The sequence below is a fragment of the Syngnathus leptorhynchus genome, chromosome 11 (assembly GCF_054491065.1).
Source record: "Syngnathus leptorhynchus isolate UIUO chromosome 11, UIUO_Slep, whole genome shotgun sequence".
NCBI lineage: Eukaryota > Metazoa > Chordata > Actinopteri > Syngnathiformes > Syngnathidae > Syngnathus > Syngnathus leptorhynchus.
In genome coordinates this window covers 4,915,839-4,933,698 of record NC_141205.1, presented here as the reverse complement: position 1 = coordinate 4,933,698, position 17,860 = coordinate 4,915,839, and the positions used below count along the sequence as shown (strand labels likewise).

The 17,860-nt window shown below is 42.8% G+C and overlaps 2 protein-coding genes across 4 annotated transcripts; one reads left to right on the top strand and one right to left on the bottom strand.

The window, feature by feature from the left end:
- Positions 1-99: 99 nt before the first annotated feature.
- Positions 100-3,793, top strand: r3hcc1 (R3H domain and coiled-coil containing 1). Its single transcript, XM_085924202.1, has 8 exons — positions 100-501; positions 696-833; positions 960-1,407; positions 1,484-1,659; positions 1,738-1,808; positions 1,921-2,016; positions 2,179-2,331; positions 3,519-3,793. The coding sequence occupies exons 1-7, from the start codon at positions 386-388 to the stop codon at positions 2,304-2,306; spliced, it is 1,173 nt and encodes a 390-aa protein (XP_085780328.1). The 5' UTR covers positions 100-385; the 3' UTR covers positions 2,307-2,331; positions 3,519-3,793.
- On the bottom strand, positions 2,677-17,806 carry LOC147048970 (lysyl oxidase homolog 2A-like). Of its 3 annotated transcripts, none has more exons than XM_085924200.1 (14): positions 17,734-17,806; positions 16,006-16,304; positions 14,236-14,411; positions 9,261-9,472; positions 8,329-8,545; positions 8,083-8,266; positions 6,726-6,877; positions 6,474-6,641; positions 4,856-5,021; positions 4,545-4,785; positions 4,347-4,462; positions 4,044-4,180; positions 3,838-3,949; positions 2,677-3,653 (listed from the first exon to the last, which is right to left on the bottom strand). In XM_085924200.1, the coding sequence occupies exons 2-14, from the start codon at positions 16,295-16,297 to the stop codon at positions 3,583-3,585; spliced, it is 2,244 nt and encodes a 747-aa protein (XP_085780326.1). In that variant the 5' UTR covers positions 16,298-16,304; positions 17,734-17,806; the 3' UTR covers positions 2,677-3,582. The 3 variants fall into 3 exon arrangements, with proteins under 3 accessions (XP_085780326.1, XP_085780327.1, XP_085780325.1); XM_085924201.1 differs by having other exon boundaries at positions 9,261-9,469; XM_085924199.1 differs by having other exon boundaries at positions 6,474-6,877; positions 9,261-9,469.
- Positions 17,807-17,860: the final 54 nt, after the last annotated feature.

Here is a 17,860-nt window from a genome sequence, read left to right as displayed (position 1 = left end):
AGTCGGAAGTACAAACGAGACGTTTTGTTCAGTGTTTTTATTGAGAATTTGAACAGTTTTGCAATCAGGAAAGTTCCAAGTCGCTTGTGACGAATCTGCAGTCGCGAAACACAAAACTGCGCAACTCACCTTACCATAAGAGTCGTAACTCGAGACGGAGAGTAAAATAACAATTTGACATGTAACACCGGAATAACTGGTGAATATCATGGAGGTTAAGTCTGCGACTCAATCATTTGCTCTAACTTTTAAAATTAATCACGTGTTGACATAACTTAATTGTTCGAGGGTTACGTTTAACGCCACTGTAGCTTAGCGTTAGCTACTCCGCTTGGTAGCTTCGCACGCTCTCAACTCAGTCATTTGCGTTTAGTTGTCTCTTTTGATGCTCACACTGGCGTTCGCCTGCTATGATGGAGTTTATCTCCCAAAGGAAGAAAACGCATTTGTGCACCAGGTCTTGGATGAGCTGGAAACATACCAGAAGAGTAGCCCCAAAAGGTAATGGCTTATTACAGCTAGCTGTGTATTATGACATACATGTGCTGTATGACAATTACTCATGTATACTGATTAATATCACTAATAATGACTGCAAACTGTTTTTAGTTTCTTCTTGTCAAACGTTTCGTGATGATCGTCTGACCTCTGCGTTTGGATTGTCAACTGATTCAAATCTTCGTCTACTCCTCTAGTGTGCTCCTGTTCCCACCTCTATCCAGCAGGCTACGTTACCTGATTCATAAAACCGTTGAAGATCTACCGGAGCTCACCACCTTCTCTGTGGGGGAGAGCTGGTGTCGTCAGGTGGTGGTTTGCCCCTCAGAGCTCAGGTATAACACACAAGTCACAGGAGATCAATGAGCTGCTATGACATTGTTAGACATTGCAGATCACTTTGGCCTTTAGCGGATTTGCTTTTTCCCCCCCCAATATATGTAAGAAAATATATTTTGTAGAGGTGAGGCACAGGAAGAAGACGATGATGGCGAGAGCAGCTCCGGTCTGTATGAAGAGCCTGTTAAAAGTCCAAAAAGACAATCTTCCACCTCAACTCGAATCAAAGCACCCAGAAGGCCAGACAAGGCGCTTTACACGCCGAGATCTGCTCGGCAGAATCTCCAGAGTCAAAACTCACAAGTCTCTCAAGGAGTCCAGGAGTCACCAACTTTAGCTTCCCTCACCAGTCTATCGAACTCCTCCTCATCATCGGAGGGAAAATCGTCACTTGTATCAAAAGAAGAGTCCGTTCCATTTGCAGCAGATGGCGTCCTTGTGGACAAAACATTAACGAAAGGGAAAGTGAACTTGAGTGCTCATGAGGATGACGTCACACTTTCCTGCCTGAGTAAAATGAGTCTTGAGGACATTGAGGACAAACCTGCCAAATGTGACCTTAGTGAAGAGGTGGGACCATGTCTAATGCTTTTGATGACCTTCCTCAGCTAATGTGATTTTTCACACCCCTCGCCTCCTTCTACAGATCAAGACACACCTGCAAGAAGCTGTGACGTTTACCGTGCGGCATGTATGCAATGACTACTCCGCCTTCGAGGATTTTCCCATCACCCCTAAGGACTTTGGCCACGTTATCGAGATCTATGACTTCCCTGCTATCTTCAAAACAGATGATCTCTTAGATGCCTTCGCTGAGTACAGGTGGGGCATCCCTCACCTGTTTGGTCTGGATGTGTAAAGGCGGGCTAATTAAAAGCTGTATTTTTCTCTTTCTATCAGTGATGGTGGGATGAAGATTACATGGGTGGACGACACACACGCCTTGGGTGTTTTTGCCACTCAAATGGCAGGTGAGATCCTAAACAGTCTGTTAAGATAATGCTATATTGGAAATTGAATTCTGGCTCAATGCTAGCTTTGAAATAAAATTTGTAAAAAATATATTCTGTATGTGTGATACAGCAGTGCATGCCCTCTCCATCTGCAACCCCTCGCTGAAGGTTCGAACACTCGCCGAAGGCAGTAAAATGGCCAAAGGCAAGGCCTTTAAACGAGCAGGTAGAATTTAATTTCTCCTAAATTCCTTGTCTTATTTATGAAGTTTATCAGATACATTAGTTTTGTTCAAATGTTTTAAAATTCGCTTTCTCTGGGCAACTCTGGTCCGGCATGTTCTCTGGATGTAGAATGATTGAATAAACTGCCGATTGCATTGCGCAGAGTTCATCGAGCCGGTGAAGGAACGACCGAAGACAGACAGCGCTGTTGCTCGGCGGATGGTAGCCCGAGCTCTGGGCCTGAATAGACAAGACCGAGGACGTGGGCGAGGGCGGGGGCAGTGCATCTAAAAGCTTAAAGTGTGGGCAATTCAAGGTAACAAACTAATGTGAATTAGAAAAAATATTTGAAAATTAGAACTAATGTTTGAATGCTTAGCCATAAAACCATAAACATTTTATTGATTATTTATAAAAAGAAATTTTGATTGAATAGAAGACTGAAGCTCTGTGACGTGCTGAACAAAATGACATTTTAAGCAACGGCTCATTATTGATGATATCGAAGCACAGTGAATATTGTGACATTGAGGGTTTTTTTTTTTTACCATTTACAGGGTTTTTTATGTCATTGTTGTGGAGTTTCTTATTTTGTACAAGGCACTTTTCAGAGGAGTAAGCATAGAAAAAAAACAAACATTGACTGCTGAACGTTCTGGGCTGGTTTAGCATTTAATCACAGAAATACAGTTGTGCCTTTCACCGTCTACCTTTACGATTGAGAATGTCAAATCTGGCAGGTAGCACAAAATGACACATTTACAAAATGACAACAAAAAAAGGCATTTTCACACAGACACATTTGAGGCTTTGCCACGGTCCCTGATAGCAATAATTTAACGGAGGTTGAGGGGATGAAACAGATCAGGGACAGTATGTGGAAACTGAAAAGCAAAAAAGTGAATAAATAAAACATTTGCAAAGGTGAAGTCAAGTATTTGGAATTCAGCCTCCGTGGCAGAAGACACAAATACTTTCAAATGTGTCGCATTAAAAGTCCCCAAAGAAAATCAACTAGCATTATGTTGAACTTTGACCTTTTGCTACTTTGATTGCTATTCATGAAGAACATCAATTCAAACCATCAATTAGAAGCAATGTGAGCAACAAATGTTTTTCCTGGATAAAATGGAGGTGAGGATTTCTTGTGCTGACCGTGCGAAGGTAATTGTTGGCACATTTCATTTACAAAAAATATTTGGCTGCAATGTTCCCTGACGTAGTGATTAAAAAGCACCACACATTTTGAAAAAAAAAGTACATTTCTACAAATACACCACAAAATAAAAGCTGTACTGCTTGTGGCGAATCGATGGAACGTTTTTCTCACAGTCAGTTTAAAACAAATATGGCTGCTTTTTACCACATTGTCAGCTTATCAGCAGCAAACCAGGATTTTATAAACATTGACATCTTTACAACACATTTTGTTTCTCTGTGAACTGCTTAGTGTCTGTCCATTTGTCCCACGTCCTTAACTCCAGCCTCCTTTCTCTCTTTTAGTGGTTGTGAAACACTCACTCCCCCTGCACTTCCCGAATGGCCGTTCATCTGTCCGTCCATCCGTCTACCTGTGCGAAAGCTGATTGGTCAGCAGCCCGGGAAATGTTTCAATGCTTTCCGAACTCCGCGAGCCACCTGTGAATCCAGAAATAGACGCCATTGATGAAGTAATTGCTCACTCTGTAAAATTTGTGGAATTATCATCTGTACTCTTAAAAATATTTTTCATTCACTCTCGTACAGTGTTATTCAGTTTTCAAATAAATGAATGTTCTGGCTGGAAAAAGTGTTGGTTTCCTTGTCTTCATCGTGAGCTCACCTATTTGACAGTTGTACATCCAGATACGATTTCCGTCGTAGCGACTGCGGCACTTCATTATGTTGTTGGTGTAGTCGGATTCCGCAACCTCGTAGTTTGGATTGATCACAACCTGCAGTATCGTGCAACGTCATTTGTCACGTTCGGGGTCATCATCATCATCATCATCTGACCGCTTTGTCATCGAGATGATATTTCTATATTACCTGCAGGATGTAGTCACCGGGTGGGACGTCTGTAATGTCGATCCACTGGCAGTCGATATCATGCCTGTAGGTATCCGAGCAGCCCACCGTGATGCCCTGAGCTCCGAAGTTGGCGCATTCATATTTCTTCTCAATGCCTGTCAGCGTTTAGATCAGTGTTGATCAAGTCGTTCGTTATGGCGATGTATCGATAGATAAAAATAAAGGGCTCAAACGTTTCTCTTATGTTGAGACAAGTTTGGGCTCATTGAACAAATTCTTCTCAAGAAAATGTTTGAAGGCTAAAACAACAAATGGATGTACCTTCTGCACACTGCGTGTCCTCCAGACAGAAGCTGGCTTTGTGACCCTCTGCCACTTTAGTTCCATTAACATTCATCAAGTCATAGTGGGTGAACACCTCCATGCTGTGGAAATGTCTGGATGGAGACAGGAACAAAGTGTATCAAAGGACCTGTCAATTAGACATCCCCTCAACATGTCGTTCAGTTCTGGCCTTACTTGTGGCATTCATGCCAAGTCCACGATTGATGGCCTGCCAGCGGCCTGAAGTCCGACTGGCCATTGTTGTGGATCTGCGAGGAGAAACGCAGCAGGCGGCGATAAGAGTTGTGGTCGGCCTTGTCGGCACTGCTGGACAGACACTTCTCCTCCTGGGCACACTGCAGGGCGTACATCGGTCTGTCCTCCAGGTAAGCCGTGTGCTCAACTTCCTGGGCGTTTAGGACCAGGTCAGGAGCCGCTGGAGAGGACACGCCGTCGGGATTTAGCCAGGTTTAATTATTGTTAATTATTCTTCATGCTCTCCTTACTCTCAATACAGGATACCCCAGCAGCAAAACGTCCGCCTCCTTTCGGACATTGAATGTGTTTCCCGTGATGCAGGCACTGATCCAGAGCCATCTCAGTGCCTGAACATCTCACTCCACTCATCAGCACTTGATCAGCCGTACCATCGCCTTGCCAGTACCAAGTTTCCTGCCAAAACAGAAGCACAGAAAACAGCCATCATCTATAAATTGACACAAGAAGCTTCTGTTGTGGCTTGGTTTTTTTGCAAAGATGTTTAAATATTTGTAAATTGTAACATGTGACGCAAAGCCTGACTCACCCCCCCCCCCCAGCTCGTGTGGAAATATTTTAAGCTTTACCCAACATCTCACTGATAAATGATTTGCCATGAGGCGAAGCTCATCAAAAAGTAGACGAGACGCGGCAAGGGGTGATCTGTCGTCCCCAAAATGCTGACTTTCCACGACCACATGGAAAGCGTCATTAACAAGTCAAATTTTCCAACATGACTGATGTGGAGGATTTATGGCGTAGAAGGTCTGATGGAAAAGAAATCTCATTTTACACGTGAGTTAAGAAACAGCACAGGCATGCTGTATAGCAGTGGTCCAAACTAGGTTTTAAAACTAGGGTTAGGGTTTCCAATGAGGGTTTCAAACTACTTTTAGGGTTTCTAAGATTAGGGTTCCTAACTAGGCTTTCAAACTAGGGTTAGGGTTTCCGACTAGGGTTTCCAACGAGTTTTAGGATTGCTAATTAGGGTTTCAAACTAGGGTTAGGGTTTCCGATTAGGGTTTTAAACCAAGGTTAGGGTTTCAAACTAGGTTTTAAAACTAGGTTTAGGGTTTCCAATGAGGGTTTCAAACTACTTTTAGGGTTTCTAAGATTAGGGTTTCTAACTAGCCTTTCAAACTAGGGTCAGGGTTTCCGACTAGGGTTTCCGACTAGGGTTTCCAACGAAATAGGGTTAGGGTTTCCAATGAGGGTTTCAAACTACTTTTTGGGTTTCTAAGATTAGGGTTCCTAACTATGCTTTCAAACTAGGATTAGGGTTTCCGAATAGGGTTTCCAATGAGTTTTTCGATGAGCTAATTAGGGTTTCCAACTAGGGTTTTAAACCAAGGTTAGGGTTTCAAACTAGGGTTAGGGTTTCCGACTAGGGTTTTAAACCAAGGTTAGGGTTTCAAACTAGGTTTTAAAACTAGTGTTAGGGTTTCCAATGAGGGTTTCAAATTACTTTTAGGATTTCTAAGATTAGGGTTCCTAACTAGCCTTTCAAACTAGGGTTAGGGTTTCCGACTAGGGTTTCCGGCGAGTTTTAGGATCGCTAATTAGGGTTTCAAACTAGGGTTAGGGTTTCCGACTAGGGTTTTAAAACATGGTTAGGGTTTCAAACTAGGTTTTAAAACTATGGTTGGGGTTTCCAATGAGGGTTTCAAACTACCTCATAATTAGCTTATTTAATGCTTCAGCCATGCAGCAGTGCAAAGGTAGGTTGAAATATGGCTGCAGTTATGATCATTTGCACCAGTAGAGGTTGCTGTTGCTCAGCAAAATTAAACAGTCAAGTTCAAGGAAACATGCAGCCATTGCGTGCAAACTAAATGAGGGCTTGTCGAAAATGGAAGTCAGCGTTACCTGGAAGGCGTGACTGGCATATCCTAAGCCCAGCTGTCTGCACACCACCATGGCCTCCATGGTCCCCCAGCTCTCACTGCACACTGCCCCCCACACCAGAGAGCCGTTCCTTTCCGCGAGAACCTCCACACGGCCTTCGTACGGATTACGTCCACCGGACAACCGTAGCTGTGGTGAGGACAAACAGACCCACGTGTCCACAGGTTGCAAGTGGACGTACAAGATATTGATGTCAAAGGTCAAGCCGCTTACTCTGTTCCGAAAGCCCATGGCAGGAACGTTGCACTTGACCGCGACGTCTTCCTCGTGGCTGCAGCCCAGAGCATCCCGATTGAAGCGACACTCCGTCAAAGATTTCTCAAAGCCAGAACACTCCACCTCGTTCATGTGCACGGGCCCGATGCCTGGAAAAGAAACCACGGGAAGAACATCCTTTTAAATTCAGAATGAGGACTATCCGCAATTCAAATTGGAACCGTATTAATGGAAAGAAGAAACTTGATCTTTAGTTGACACAAAATTCTGTATTATCATCGCTTGACTAACTGTTGATGTTCAACTTTTTGGTAACTCAGTTGTGAGAAAAATGTCTTATTGCAAAAGACATTCTTATTCTCTAGTAGAAAAGTGGAATTCCAGTGAAGCACGTATTCCACAATGTGTGCGAGTACTCCCAGCATGCTGGCTTTCTTCCCATGTGACTGAGAGGAATGTCCTTGGTGATGTGCGCTCGGCCAGAAATGTACTCGCCACTAGAGGAAATAAATCAACAAGGAGTAGAACGCTGAAACTCAAAGTACACTACTCACTCATTAAATTTCCTCCAGCCTGTCTTCCTGTCGCCTGATTACATTTTATTGAGATTTTAAAGGATTTAGTTTGACACTAAAGCTACCGTATCATGTAAATGTCTTCAATGTGTGCTTTCAGACACCCTCTAACAAATGAAACCACTCAGGAGGATAAAAAATTTTTGCTTATCCTGTTATTTTTAGCTTGTGGACCAACAGACATGCGTGAGAGGTGTCTAGCTGGCTTGTCCGATATTATTACAAGAGATTATTAGTCTTTTAAAATTTTAAGGTTGACTTTTGAAATTATTATAAATTTTTTGTTGTGGACTAAATTTGAAAGATCTGCAAAGATGAAGAAGTTTTTGAGTTCCTCATTCCCCCAAACAAATATCATCATCTATTCTGTATCTGTGTGGGGTTCCCTTTTGGAGCCAGAGCACAACTCCTGAGTTTGTTGTTCTTCCTCAGGATCTCACAACAGCTGCTTTTCTTTGCTGGAACATTTTGTACTCTCATCTACTCCTCCATTCACTGGGAGAACATGTGGATGTCTAACTGCTTTAGCAAATGGGATTCCTTTGCAGTAGTATATTACGTTTCACAGAATCAGGTTCTGGAACACAATCATCTATTGTCGTTTCTTGGTCTCTTATGCTGACTTCAGGTCTAGACTGCGATTTCATGAAGACAGCAGGTGGAGGGAGATTTGAAGGTTTTGTCCACAAGTTTCATTTTAACAGCTGGACTTCACTAGAATTGGCCCATATTGGCCCTTTTTTTCTTCCTCTGCAAAAAAAAAAAAAAAAGAAGTGTACCTTGTCCCATGCTAGCGCCAATCAAGGCCTCTTTGGCACTGCCGAAGCCCAGCTCCCGACAAACCACGGTGGCAGCTTGGATGTTCCAGTTGTCCTCACACACCGTGCCCCACTCGCCGTTCTTCAACACCTCCACGCGACCCTCTCCTATCATGGCTCCACCTTTCAGTCTCACCAGGGGTTGCTATGAGAATGGAACATTTTCAATTGGGGCTCAGAGCCTGAAATTTTCCATTTGAAGTTTACCTCCATTCTGTATGCCTTCCTGTAGCCCGTGCTGAGGCTGGGAGCAAAGGAACGTCCAGGAACGCAGCTGACCACGACAGGCATGCCTTGCTCACAGGTGTTGTTGCCCTTCAGCTCGATTTCCCTGCCCAGTTTACAATCAGACAGGTTGGCCTCGTTGCCAGTGCAGTTGACAGAGAAGCCCCAGTAGTTCTTCTTGCGCCGCTTCGCCAATAATCTGAGAGAGGAAAACACAAATAAATCATATAATTTGTCGTAGATGGATTTGCTCCTTTGTTTTCCCTCCCTGAAAAATAGTGTTGAATTTCTGACGTTGGCTCAGCTCAAATTCAGCTTAGCATAGTGGAAGTTTTAGAAAATTGTGACGAGGTTATATCATTACAAATTGCATGCATGTTTAATTTATGATCACTCGCATTATTAAATTCATTTAACCATGAATAACCATTTATATTTCAGGCTGTGTAAAAAAAAAAAAAAAAAAAACCTAGAAGAATTATGTCATAGTCACTTTTAACTTTCTTTGGAACATCTCAAATAATTCGACGTCTGTCAGGAAATCGTAAATTGCTTGTGAGTCAGTTGACAACACTGCCAGCATTTGTCAGACAGATTGGTCACAATCATTCTCAACAAAAAGAGCCAGATTCTTTTTCACAGGGAATTGCGCAAGCTTTCCCCACGCATCTGCTAGAATATGTTTGGGGCTTTGTGTCAAGCCTCTCCAGATTCGAGTCTGCTGCATCTCAACAGAGCTGTTCAAATTAAGTGGCCACTGTCCCAGGAGAAAAAAGGAAAAAACCAAAACAAAAAAACCCCAAATGCAACATAATCAAACCAATTTGTTAGGGTGCAGCATTTCCATGCGACAACATTTGAGGCCCAATAAGATGATGTTCTCGATATTTTCATCTTGGCTCGTGAAGACGTACTTGTAGGGCTTGTTGTTGTAGCGCTTGTCGGCAGGGAAGCCGTACATGCCGCAGATGACCCTGCTGTTCATCTCCGTCCAGTCCACGTTGCAGATCTGCTTCCACTTTCCTCCGTCTTTCACCTCCAAGAAGCCCTCGGTGATGATGATCCTTTTTCGGTGAGAATACGTGGCCCTTATTCGCACATCCTCCACACTCACCGGTGAACCCTGCTGAACAAAACGAATCACAGATATTAGTGTTGCAATTCAAATGCTTCACCCCATCCCTCATTGACAACATATCCTAAATCGAAATCAATGTTTTTTGAAGAATTATTTGTTTTGCGGACCCCCGAGATATCATTGGCCTCTTCATAATCCCCTCGGACCTGTAACCTTAACCTTTTGGGTGGCTGTAACCTTTGACTTGTGACCCTATTGGGGAAAAAAAAAACAATCTAATCACCCTGCCGTTTCTTTCTTTGAGCCTTGAGGGTTGCAGTGGGGTGTCTGCATGTGGTTGACCTATCGGAGACAAATTGGGGCTTCAGTTTTTTCGCTCATCCGAAATGCTGATCTTACTAAACATGATCCACTTTAGCTTAAGCGAACCTCCAACATCCAGGCACGTGTCCCAGAAGTCTAAAACGTTTGCCCACACGGTGGTTTCCTGAGATGGCGTCAGCCTCTAGGAATGTTCTGCTAACTCTTAGCGGACAGGGAGTAGGAGGGGGTCAATTAAGTCAGACCGTGACCTCGACCCTCCTGACTGCTGCGGTTTGAATGGGAGAAGCCGGTCTGTCATCAGGGGTTTCCTGCTGAACGTGGCATGACGTGAGGTTTTCCATATTCCAAGTCTGGACAAAAAGGTGAAGACGTAAGCACAGATAAGTTTTCACTCCTCACTACTGTAGTCTTAGGGATGAGAGTTACTGATCATCAAGAGGAATGACCTTCATGTGGAATAATGAAGCTATTATTCTGAGCTTCATAATAAGATCAGAATTATGATACCTTTGGTACCACATCCACTTTTTGTCAAACTTATTTTCTGCCCTTCGTTATTTGGGGTCATGGCTTCAAATCTCCACAATGATTGATAAGGGTAATCTGGTTTTGATGGATACGAATGAAGAAGTCATTGTGTTTAATCATCAAAGGTTTGAAACGTGCGTTAGGTGTGAGGGCTAAATCCTTGGCCAAAATGCATTTGAGGTTCAGACGGGTGCTTCCGGTGTTACTTTTGGCTCAGGAGGAAGGAAATTGGTTGAAGCACAAATGTAGAGAGAGGAAGCCAGCAAGACAGATAGCCATGGCTGGGTCCAGTTCAGACTCCGCCTCACAAAAAAAAATAGAGAGCAGACCAGCAGACATAAACTCAGCCTAATCCTGTTTGGAAGAAGCTCAAATCTTCACACTGCTTATGTTCACTACTCACTCTATGAATGCTGAGAGAAAAGCATTCACATTCATGCCTCTCTGAATCCAAAATAGGATTACGTATGGGTTTTCCTCTCATCCATATAAAGCCAAATGCAAACGAGATCAAAGATGATTTGGTGGACAGAAAAGTTATGGCGCTGATATCACTTTACACAACTCATCACCTGCTAATTTATGTCTTTGGAGTTTTCAGTTGTCCTGAATAATACTAAATTATTCAGCAATGAAAAAAACAAAATGAGTCAAACTTATGTCGTGCACATCCACAGGTTTGTGATTAGCTGTCGTATTCTATCGTATTCGTATTCTAATCGAAGATGTTAAGTCATTATTCCATTTCATTCCATCAAGAAATTTAGGAAGGAGTCAAAAAAAAAATAGCAACATGATGATGCTCTCATCAGTATCAATAGTCATCTTTGTAATTCGCCGACTACAACCCGTGAATCATTCATTCCAAAAATATATATTTTCTCCTCAAATACATTCCCAGTTTACTTTGGCCACGTGCATTTTTTTTCTCGTGCCAGCCAGCTTGTGTTGCTCTATGAAGCCATTACTGAAATTTTTCCAAACTGTAGCGCAGACTTGTTATTTTAACTGCTCCGCACTGACCCCCCGCTGCCCACCGAGTACATGTGCGAACATGAGACAGCGTCTCACCAATACTTCCACTACTCTTCGGTTCCTCCACTTTTTTTCAACCGCCAGACCAAACCTCACGTTTTTATGCACGTGAGATCCCATCACCGACCCCCCCACCCCTCCAAACACACACAAACACCTCCCCTCACTTACTCACTATCCCACCTTGCTTAAATATGGTCAATGCAAATCACCATCATTCTCTGGTACAGTGTAGCTGAAAAATCTCTCTGAGAAGGCTTTTATAACTACAACGAGTGTGTGTGTGCTTGTCCGTGTGTGTGTGTGTGTGTGTGTGTGTGTGTGTGTGTGTGTGTGTGTGTGTTCTGCCATATCACTTGCATAACAGCAGTGTAAAAAGACACTGAGCAGATGATATAACTCAGTTCAATGGCCAATACATTTTACTTGAAATGTTTAGGCCAAACTATGACGTCTTCTGGAGCGCCTGCATATACAATTTATTGCAGTATTACTCTTTTTCAAGGATTTGTCTCCTTTTTGTGCCCAATTCAGTCCAGGGCATTTATAACCAACAATTATGGCTCGTGTTTAACTTGACTGTTTTATGTTTACTGCATGATAATAATATTTCTTAGTATGGTTCATAAACACCTTTTAGGTTATTAGTGCTTCAACTAACCATCGAGTGTAGGTATGCATGACAGAAAACCCGACTTTGGGTTGCCTAATAGTTTGGGCCGGCCACCACGGGAAACATCTGTTGAACATGTGCTGATTCTGTCTATATATCAATCCATAAGAAACTTGGCTAGAAATAACATTTTATTCCCTTGAGTAGCTTCCTCCTTACAAGCTTTGCACACTCATCGGACTTGTTCGGCTTTGACTCAGATTTCATCATTTGTTTGTTTTTTTTAATGGCAGAGAATGCGAGGACGGAGAATTCTTGGCAGCGGACACCATTGCAGCTTATGCAGGCGTGCAACCTTTAACCTCTTTAACACTGGGCTTTTAATACTATTATTTTCAGTGGCCCGTGTTTGGTTGGATCAAACACAATGTGGTGGAAACCAGCAAACCACTTTGGATGTTTATTTCTCTCAAGTAGACTCCATCTTATCGAAGGATGAGCTCATCGGAATTTGAGCCAATCTGGAAAATATATATTTTTTTCTACTTCAAGAGGAACACTATAATAAGACAGTTAAAATTAGTTATTGGCAAGCAAGGGGCGATACATGAAGCCAACTTTCTGGAAAGCAAAGTAAATAAATAAGAACTGTCCGTTCAGTTTCACATTTCTAGGATTTGGAGGATGACAATGACGTGATTAATAGTAGAGCTGTGCCAAGAGTACCACTTGGACAAGCAAACATGACCTTGTTTCCTTCTTTCTCGAAGTTCTCCTCAAAGACCCCATCTGTTCTCATCTCCAACATCTGGAGAAACTAAACTGTGTAGAACTAGCTAATAAGTACATTGTTCGTGGTGCATGTCAAAGTCATTGGCTGTGATTCCGCACCTCGGGAATACCAGACTTTGCAGAGGAAGAAAGTATGGCCTCTGTCCACTGAGGTCACAAAGATCCTCCTGATTTGAAGAAGTTGAAATGGTGGTGCTAATAAAAACTGTAACTAACTCATGTTGTCTGTTTCCATTTAAGAAAGAAGATGCTTAATGTGGTAATGTGGTCCTTTCAAAATATGATGTAGTATAAGTGCATGTAAAACTTTGGAAATTATACCCCTCACGTTTGCGGCCGTGGAAATGATACCCACATGCTACATCATCCATCCATCCATCTTCAGCATCATATTTCCTCACTTGGGTAGATTGAAACCCACAAACCCATACAGAGGAAGATACAGTTAGATCTGCTGTGGCGGCAAGATCTAATATTTTACCTACCCCAATTAGAGAAGAACCCAGCTTTCAACTTTCAGTATCAATCAGAACAAAGCATTACAATTTTCTCCGAACAAGTCTTGCACTCAAATATGCACCTGACGGAGTGACTGCATTTCTCCCTATTTGCATTGACCGCTGTTTTAACTTTAACGTACACACGTCGTGTCCACTTTCCCGACTGAGCACAAAACGCCAATTCATGCGGTGAGTAAACACGCTGAAGGAACATGACTGGCCGGTGCTGCGGCACACGCTCAAAGAGGTGCAGCCACACTCGGGCCATTCCTTTCTCCTGCCACTTGAAAGGCCTCACCCAGGCTGAGGAAATATTTACAGGGTGTGGGACTTAACGGCAGCAACACCCCTGGAATTGTAAACAAACAACAAATAAGGAACCAGAGGCTGCTGTATAAATACCCCTTCTGTAAAAAAAAAAAAAGTAATTAGAAGCATTAGTAAGCCTTAAAAAATGTCCCAACTGAATACACACAGATTTGCTTCTTTGAGGTGAACAGCTGTAGCTCCTGTTCTAGACAAGCATTTCATGTTCCATCTATTCTGTTGCGAGTGCCATGACAAACTGTGTTGCTTCATCCTCGTTAGTCTGGCTCACATGGGAACCCCCTGCGTCAGAGGCCTTTCAGACATTTCCTCCCTGTCTTCTATCACGCCTACATTGACTTTCCATCTGGTATGAAGGTGTTGACAGCAGCCAGACGTGATGAGCTTCCCCTCCTCACAGGGTGGGAAGCCTTTCCAGTATCTCCAAAGAGGGGGGTGGGAGGAGAAGATTATGGGTAAGGAACATGCCTGACAAAGTCATTACTTGACTTAGGCAGAAAATCAGACCTGCACGTGCAAGATGACTCAATGTTTTCTCACAGCACAGACATTACATTTACTATTCTAACTCAAGAGAGAATCTGGTTGTATGTCCTGACCAGTTCATCAAAAGCGGTAGAAACCAGAAATCCCATCCCAAGTTTCCCTACAGAACAATGTCTGGAAACAATGCATGACATTATGCATCCTACCTGTTCGCCGTTGACCTGATTCCGCATAAACTTGAAGCCCGGAATGCGCTGCTGGGAGCACACCACCCCGACATCTTCGGAATGTTTGCAGTCGCTCACACCAAAGCCGTTGGAGTGACACTCGGCGAGACTTTTCTCCCTCCCGTTGCAATCCACATTGTCGAGCCAGATTCGGCCTGCAAGGCACACAAGCAAAGAAGTGATTAGATGGGGCTTCCAAAAGGTGACCCTGTTTTTACACCTATACACCAAATAGTTGACTGACTCGGGATGTTTGGTCACCTGCCAATACTTGCAGAATAAACGGAGCCGAGTTAAGGGATGGCTTATGTTGGGCAGCTGATTCATCTGAATCAACTAAACCATTCTAAGCAAGCAAACCACCAGACCGCTGGTCATTCTGACAACAACAGGATGTCGTGAAACATCCCGATCATACCAAAAACGTGACTCCATGTAAGACAGTCTGTCACCTGGAACATTTTTGTATTGTCTCAAAACATGTCTGTTTCCCAGTTTGGCGTCAGTCAGTGTCAGCCCTGCCGGTTGTGATATTACTCTTAAATTCTTTTTGCAAGTCTTACGGGGGATTGAATTTAGAGAGCAGTTTGCTTTTTATTGCCATTCTAAGTTGCACCGTGCGCAATGTTTCCAAAATCACCTGAATAACAATCAGACTGTGTGCCGTAGCAGCTTAAGCAAGTTACGACCTTAAATGGCTTCTCCAAAGTCATCTCCATTTGTTTTATACATTGAGGTTGCAAATGTCTTATTGTTGGCAGCTAAAAAGCATGTAAACAAGTCGACATGGGAAAATAATAACACTCGCTCACGACTACTGGTTGTCTACTTTCTTTACTTAATCTATTTAAAAGCATCTGTTTTCCTTCTCTTTTGGTCCGTGATGCATTACTCATAATGATAGGAGATGGAAAAATCCCCTTAATTACTTTTATGGCCTTGTGTTTCCACAAACAACAGCTCAATTGTTTCCATGCAAACTGATACAAACAGCTTGCAGGGTGTTTCCATACACACCTCGCTACCTATTTTCATCCACCCACCTAATTTCTTTACTGATTACTTTCTTAACGACCAAAGTTAGATTACAAGTTACTTTCAAAAGACTTTGAGAATCCAGGTGAACATAAAAATAGGAACGCATTAAGTCTTTGAACAGTAACTTTAATCAGACTACTATACTGGATAAACACGTTCGATTTCTAGTTACTACTCAAAATGGCCACCATTAAGAGAAACATCACAATAAACAGCCGCTATCATTTAAAGATTATTCTCAAGCATATGACAATGATCAAAACATTTGGCTTCCATCTTGATACACAAAGCTTGATAGATTCCAAAAAGTTAGGCCTCAACAGAGCAAACGTGTAAGCAAGTACGTCATACGCAACTGCGATTGTTTGTTTAACTCAAAGTATTTTGCATGTATCAGGTGTATCACTTCAAGCATGTTATTTCAACATTTAAGCATGGCTGCCAGCTCACATTCAGAGGTAGGAATGTCATCAGTTTGTTTTTTCTTTTTTTGCCACACCCTAAACCACATGCACACACACACACACGCATGGTCAGTACTGATTGCCGTGTCTCAATCGCTTTGCTTCGCTGATGAGACAAAGAAGACAAAATATGCAAGCCTAACCAACGACATGCTGGCTCTTGGCTCCTGAGTGGCCTCCTCCGGCCTTTGGATTGGAAAATATTAAATCAAGTGCACGTGAAAGGATCGGCGGGGATTTTGCTTACCGTGTCCCTTGCCATACTTGGCTGAGGGTGACCATGACTCAGCGTCCACAAAGCCGAGTTCTCTGCACACCACCTGGGCAGCGTAGATGGAGAAGTCATCATCGCAGACTGTCCCCCACTCGCCGTTGTAGAGAACTTCCAGTCGGCCCTCGTGTTTCTTCCGTTTCTCGCCGACCAGACGTAGCTGGATAGCTGGCGTGCCTGACTGCTGTTGGGCATTGCACAGCAGCCATGTGCAGAACATGATGCATAAAAGGCTGAGGTCCAAAGAGCTTATTGCTCGGCGCAGCATGATGCAGCTGATGGGAGAGAAAACAAAGAGCAAATGCAAGATTGTTTTTACATTTGATAACATTTCCGAAAGCTAACTCAATCTTTGATGCTTACTAATGTGCATTCTACCAAGGCACACTGAAATCTGACTGTTTTTATGCTTGTGGGCAGTTTGTTCACATTTTTGTGCAACTTTTGAGCCCACTTTATACAACTTAAGCAGTTCCAATCTATTAGATACTATTTGGTGATGTTTGAATATTAATTATTTTCCATATGCAAAACGTTCAACTGAGGGCTGGAACGGATCTGGGCAAAGGGATGAGAAGAGAGCAATTAGTGGTGTGTGGAACTTTACTTTGAAGGAGTGAACAGTTTCGCAAAAGTTATGTTTGGCTACGAGTGGCCTACTCCTCAGGCCTCAACGGTTTCACGAGAATCACTACCAGATTTTGATCTCAATGTATCCCAAAAAAATTACATGTGGCTGCCAAACAGAATGCAAGGAATATCCTATTTGAGAAACATTTGAGATAAGTAATCCTTTCTCTCTCGCTGTCGATGACAGCCTAATGAAGAGCAAATGTTGGCTCCTGTAGAAAAAGTGCCACCCCTGTCTTTTGTCTCAACGACGCCCGGAGGTTCTGCCACTGAAGTTTAGTGGAAAGTCTAGCCTGTCTCAATATTTCATGACCAACCATGCAATTGTCAGGAGGGACACTGATGCCCTCAGGGAGGAATGTTTCAGGACTTCAAGGAAGGAGAGACAGTGAAAGTGGGAGGCACACAAGACCTCCACGTCACTTTTAAGCGAGGGGGAGGAGATGGTTTTAGGGTTGACGTCATAGTAACTGGCAAACGTATTGCAGTGGGAGCATGCATGAGAGCGGAACCTGGAGAAGACATTCAGAAAATCAGACTTGTACTCTCTCTGGCTTCATCATCTTCTTGTGGAAGGAGCTATATATGGACTGTGAGCATTGTATCTTAGATTCATGAATTTTGTATGATCTGCAGAGGGATTTTATCTTTTGATATTATCTTTTGATACGTAAGGCTTTTATATCAAATATAGTCATATGACACTTTTAAGCAAGCCTATTTCAAATGATCACTATAGGTGACAGCAACAAATCTGAGGTGTTGTGTGTAAACTGTTTTACATTGAATTTATAAGTAAATAAATTTGTATAACAGTTGCGTTTCAAAATACAAAGTTCAGTGCGTTGTCCATTAAATGATAATAAGTGACATAAGTGGACTGCAAGGAGTCCAGTTTGACCAGGTGTCACTAGGAATTTAAGTTTCGTGGGCTTCAATTTCCAGCAAGACTATTAGAATTAACAGATCAACAAAATATCATGCTAGAAGAACTTGTGCAATTACTTTTCGAGTAATAGTGAGACATACAAAGTGACCTCAAGCCTCAAATATTGCAAGAAAGATCAATCTTACTTGTGCAGATGAAGGCTCCTCCACTTGATGAGTTCACCTTCTGTGAGCGTTTGAGGTGTTAGGCATTGCGTTTTCGTTCCTTTTTGTACTTTTGCTGGCGCTTCTCGCGGCTCCCCTCACAGCTGGC